Source organism: Haplochromis burtoni, unplaced genomic scaffold, assembly GCF_018398535.1.
Source record: "Haplochromis burtoni strain Fernald_Lab_line unplaced genomic scaffold, NCSU_Asbu1 Contig_295, whole genome shotgun sequence".
NCBI classification, from domain to species: domain Eukaryota; kingdom Metazoa; phylum Chordata; class Actinopteri; order Cichliformes; family Cichlidae; genus Haplochromis; species Haplochromis burtoni.
The window spans coordinates 335,361-341,241 of record NW_024582656.1 but is presented as its reverse complement, the minus strand read 5'-3'; the positions used below and the strand labels follow the sequence as shown (position 1 = coordinate 341,241).

Here is a 5,881-nt window from a genome sequence, read left to right as displayed (position 1 = left end):
TACATACATGTTCAAAGTGACCCGAGTCGGCCCAGCACTCGTTCATGAGCTGTCCAGAGAGTGCTGAGCTGGCATTGACCCGGCCACACATGATGCTCGTGGTCCGTGTTATTCATAATCCAGTCCTTTGACTTCAGTTTACACATTTAATTTTGCATTGTTTTGAGGAACTTTTTACTATTTTTAACCTTGACTATAAAAACTGTCTTTGCATTGGTTCGCTGAGCTGCAGCATCAGCGCGCGGACAGCGCAGCGTGCTTTCTGTCTGCGATGTCAGAGTAACTCTGAGGGAGTCGGGTACTCGTGTGAGTACTCGAGTAAAATCAGTCTGAGGAGGATGCGTGGCGGTGCCGTTTGTCCCGGCTCTCCTCCTGCGAGCTTCGCTGTCGTCTCGCACCAAAATGAAAACAGACGGTTTATTTTAGTCTCTCCCTGATGACACTTCCAGCTCGCAGTCTTTCATCTTACAGCGTGGGTGCAGTGAAACTCGAAAACGAGAAGCGGACGATTTTCCTTTTGCAAATTCAGACTCAGCAGGGTGGAAATGTTTGCATGTGGAGCTGCGAGTTCGACAGCTGTTCTCAAAGCTAATGAGGGTTCCAGCTTCAATCGAGCCCTCGCCCTCTGCCTCTCTGATTGGCTGAGCACAAACCAGGCCGCCCCCACCTTATTTGTTTTTCATAGAGATGAGATTTAAAGTTGGCCAGTCAAACGAAACCTCCCTGTTAAATCATTCACGTGGAAATGAGCCACCTAAATAAAGATGCTCATAAATAACTTCAGATTAAAGTAATTAAAGCGTTCCCTCATTTTCACGTCCACATGGAAAAAAGCCGTGTAAAGGCCGACCTTTGAGAAATGGCGGCGCAGCTTCATTGTTTTGGTGTCAGCCTTAACTCTGCTGCCAGAGGCGCTGCTTCCTCTGCTTTTCAGAGGAAAAGTTCCAAAGTCGTGCAGGTGAGCGTGGACAGGAAGCCGGAAGCTGAAGGCCGAGCCTTTCCGCTGCACTGATTTTCAGCGGCGCTCTCTTTCCACCGGAGGCCTCAGCTCCACCTTGGTGTGTGGAAACAGGAAGAGGACACCGACCGCAGCGCGGTGCTCTCATAACACCAGTGTCTGCTCAGACGGCTGACGAGCCACAGAGTTCTTCTTCATCGTAGCCATTAAAGAGAAACCTCAACATGACGAGTCTGCCCACAAAGAAACACCAGACAGGAACAGCAGCTGAACTTTCACAATAAGAGCACGTTGTCACAGGGAAGCGTGATGAGAGGCATTTGAAGCCCACGCTTCCACAGTCAGTGATCAGAGGTGACCTGTTCCCATCTGTTTTATCCCTGCTGCTTATGAGGGGCAGCCAATCAGGAAGAACTGTAATGGCGGTCCGAGTGTGTCTGTTTTCTCTGTGTGGTCTTTGTCGTTTAAATGAAGCTGAACAAAAGAACAGAGGAGCTGAAAAAACGTCGATATGAGAGAAGCGCTGAGGCTGAACTTGAGATCGCACTCTGGCGCAGCCGCCATGATGTCACCCAAAGGTTTCAGGCTTCACATCTTGATGCAAGCATTTTAGCCACCGCCTCGCCATCAGCGTCGGCTTCCTGTTTAGCACTCAGGCCTAAAAGGCTGATGGCGTCGCCCTGCTGTCAGGCAGCGACTGTGACAACGTGAGAACGTGGTAATGTAAGATTGTCACGGTCGCTCCACAGACGCATCTACTGTGTGTTTGATGAGTTTGAATCTCAGTGATCGGGAACGTTTGTGAACATCACCTTTCACTCCGGTACCACAGCGAGTGCCCGCCAGCTGTGGTGCGTTTAAATACGAGTACGAGCGGTCGAGCCTCGTTAGCCTCAGAATGATGGACTTATTCGTTCCCGCTAAACGATGAATTAAAACGAGATACGGCCCCAAACTCAAAGCGTGCACCGCACCGTGTCTGCAGACACGCCTCACACCCGCAACAAGTCCCACAAAGTCTGAAGTCTGAACTTGGTTTTATCGAAGCTACGACTTTAAAGACGTCCCAGAGTGAAACTGTGAGGCTGGAAACAATCAAAGAGAAGAGATGAAGATTCTTGGACTGTAAAAAGCTGCTTTTACACACACACACACACACACACACACACACACACACACACACACACTCTGTGGCTGAAAACCAGTAAAAGCAGCTGTCATATAACTGTGTGATGCTGCCACCTACAGTCTGCAGACTGAACTGCACTTGTAGCCTCCAGTCAGAGTCCGGAGTGTGTGTGTGTGTGTGTGTGCGTGTGTGTGGGGATAATAGCAAACACTAAAATACATTTTTTGCACACAGCAATGAAGTTTGTTCACTCAAATTCAGCTTTTCTTCACTCAAAATGCAACACTTGCACCTGCAAACTTTGTTTACGTGCGCTCAGAATAGTGGCACAAAGATAACGCCGTAGAACTGATGGATCAAAGCAGCAAAACATTTTAACACACGTTTATTCCGAGACTTGTTGGATTGTAGCTCTGAATATGAACTTGGACTTTCATAAACCAACGTGTGGATGTTCAGCAGGATTGTCTCCATGAAAATATGTCACGTGAAGTATTGCAAACAGAGCTTTATTATTAAGTATAGTGAGGCCGTGAACAGTGAGTCGAGGGTTCAGCATGCTGAAAAAATCCAGACTCAAGGCTCAAAATGAAGCGTGTGGCTGTTTTACGTCACGCTGCAGCGCCTCCAGTTTGAGAAAAGTCCACTTTTATTGTTTTGTTGATCCGGTCTAGTGATGCGCGAATCAAGAACGAATCGTTCAATACTCGAGAATCACTTTACTGACTCGTGAATCATGAGTCACAAGCCCAACTGACTCACTGACTCATCCCTGTTGCTGTTAGCAGCAATGTATCTAGCTTATAATTAAAATTGTGGGGGAAAACACAACATCCAGTATCGTAACAAAAAATTTCTGCTCTGAACTGGAAGAAAAAACCCTGAGTAGAAGCTCACATCAAGAAAATAGCTCCTCGGTTCACAGTAGCATCGCTCTGCTAACATGCTAACAGCACATTTGAGCTACTCGCCCCCTCCCTCCTGTGCTGAATCATAAGCGAATCACTCAGGACTAGGGATGGGTACCGGTATCGGTTCTGACATAAACGGTAGTAACCAGACCGAAAAGCAGCGCACATTTCGGTGCTTTTTTTTTCCTGAGCTGTGATACACTTTAGATTCTAGCCAATCATTTTACGTTTCCGAGGATAGTAGGCGGGCCCAGGTACGTACGTTCTTTTAGAGCAGAGCTACAGATTAAAAATGTCCAAGGCGAAGCGGTCAAAGTCTGGCTGTACTTCACAGCAAAAGATGCAAACTCAGCAGCAACAAGTGCTTTAAGCTGATACTGTGATACTGTCAAAGGAGGTAACACCAAGAATCCGATGAAACACCTGGCGACGCATAGCGTTTTTTTTAAAAGCCGAGAAATGCGCCGTATTTGATAGCTTGCTGCGAGACCTCACACCGAGCACATCTACTGCGGGTGTGGTGCCTGTTATCGGACCCGGAGTTAGCAACATCCCCCAAAAACCCGAAGAGGAGAGTCCTGGCCCCTAGCCCTGCCAGTGTAGCAGAAATGATGAGGATGATGATGCAGCAGCAGCCGTTCTTCTCTGCGTGAGTAGCTTAATGTTGTTCGTGTGTAATTTACGTTGAGTAGGCTAACCACGTTATTACATTAATGCATGTAAGGTGAACTAGCAAACATCATCATAGCTACATGCGGCTGTCTTCTTGTTTGATGGCAGATACTCCCTTCACCCTGGCCAAAAAGGCTAAAATGACCAAAGAAAAAGTGGAAACAGCTAAACATGAGAGGTTTTTGGACAAAGTTTGTGTTTTTTCCATTCTTTAAGCACCGGTTTGGCACCGGTATCGGATAAAACCTAAACGATACCCATCCCTACTCAGGACTCACTCACCCCCTCCCTCCTGGCTCACAGCTTCTTCTTCTTCTTGGTTGGCAACCAATGTTAAGGCGCATTACCGCCCCCTGGCTCACAGCTCAGTGGACATTTAGATGAGAAAATATATATTTAACACATTTAAGGAAAATACTAATAAAATAAAAATAAACAAAATAAATGTTTATTAAGCAATTTTGATAGGAAATTGCTTAATTTTAGAAATGTTTTTGCTCTTTTTTGCTCTATAAAATAGTTTTCTTTTAGAATCATTCATCTTAGCAGTGGATTTACATGAAAAGAGAAACAAATTAAGTTTGAGTGAAAATGTACATTTTTTGCACTCTCTGGTCGACTGACTCAGTGAATCAAATGACTCAAAAAACCCGATTCACTTTGGTGAGTGACTCATTAAAACTCGATTCAGTAAAAAGAATCAAATTTACCATCACTAATCCGGTCAGATTGAGGACGGCGACTCGGAGACTGTTGGAGGCGCTCGTCTCACCTTCTTCTTCTTCTTCTCTTTTACAGGACTTGATTTACACCGGGGTCATCGCTGTGCTGCTCTTCATCTCCTCCTGCGTCTTCGCTGCAGACGGCGGCTCTTTGGTTCAGGCGACCGTTGCTGTGGTGAGAAAACGTCCTCGGACTCACACTACCCTCCTTTCCTACCTCCTGAATCTTCCTTTTCCTTTCTTTCTATATCTCCTCCTTTCCTTTCCTTCCTGGCTGACAGTGTGTGTTATAGGGCTGCCACAAACCATTATCTTGATTTAGTCGACTAATCAGATCATCATCCATTGGACGTAAAACTACAGCTTATTGCACCAGCAGCATCTGCTCTTATATAACTATCATTAGCTTACAGCTTTAAGCTTTTAAGGTGCTAACTAAAAATAAAGACAAGATGATAGTTTATTCAATTTTAATGAAATTTGCAGATTGTTTCGGTGAAGTTTAATAAACTCCTTGCTATCTAAAATATAACAGGACACAAACTCTGGAGCATCTCACACTTCTGATAATCAGCTGTCTGCTTGACGTTTATTCAGCTGTGTAAAAACTATAACTTTAATCTCAGCCAAACCGATTTACTCAGGAACAAATAAAATACTAAAAAGCCAAACAATAACATTTTAAGTTATCTAAGTGACTCATATATCATGTTTAACCTGAGTAGCGAAAGACGGCGGTGGGTTTGAAAACGATTTGCCGGGAGTCCGGTGTTCTCACGGCGCTAGTGACCTAGCCCCCGGCTAGCTATCGAGCTAGTGGGTAACAGACGTCTCCGAAAACGTCGGAGCGCTTTTGAAAATATGTGGTGTCCTGATAAACTGAGCAGATATTTGAGGTTTACACAGCTACATTCTCGCCTGAAAATATGTTAAACGTTTATTTTGTGACCCAGAAAGAATAATAAGAGTAATATTAAAACTAACTAGCTGCCGCCATTGTTGGAAACTGAGCTGGGCCGCGCTATGAATTCTGGGACACTGCTTCTTCTTCTTCTTCGGGGTTTAACAGCAGCTGGCATCCTTGTACATGCAGTGCTGCCATCTTCTGTTTCAGTCCGTTATTACACTCTTAAATCCTGCTACTTATTCCTGCGTCTTTTGTGATCTTACAAAGCTTCAAACGACGCGTCGACTATTAAATCAGTCGTCGACGATTTTGATAGTCGACGTAATCGTGACTAGTCGACCAATCGTGGCAGCCCTAGTGTGTTATCAGGTCACCTACAGCAGCGCTCTTCTTCTTCTCTGTCGTCCAGGTCTTTGGCTTCTTGGCGACTGTGGCGTTTTCCATCGACTTCGGCCTGATGGTGAAGACCAAGGGGCTTCCCTTCCTAATCAAAGACAAGAAGCAGGAGCACACTAACGGCATCCCGACGCCGGCAGAGGAGGAAAGACTCAAAACCAACGAGACAGTTTAAGTGTCTTTCTC

The 5,881-nt window shown here is 45.5% G+C and overlaps 1 protein-coding gene across 1 annotated transcript in view; it reads left to right on the top strand.

The window, feature by feature from the left end:
• Window positions 1-5,874, top strand: part of cmtm6 (CKLF-like MARVEL transmembrane domain containing 6) — an 18,108-nt gene extending 12,234 nt beyond the window's left edge. The window contains exons 4-5 of the mRNA XM_042227987.1: window positions 4,469-4,567; window positions 5,709-5,874. Coding sequence (XP_042083921.1) covers window positions 4,469-4,567; window positions 5,709-5,870 — 261 coding nt within the window. The 3' untranslated portion in view covers window positions 5,871-5,874. The remainder of the gene's footprint in view (window positions 1-4,468; window positions 4,568-5,708) is intronic.
• Window positions 5,875-5,881: the final 7 nt, after the last annotated feature.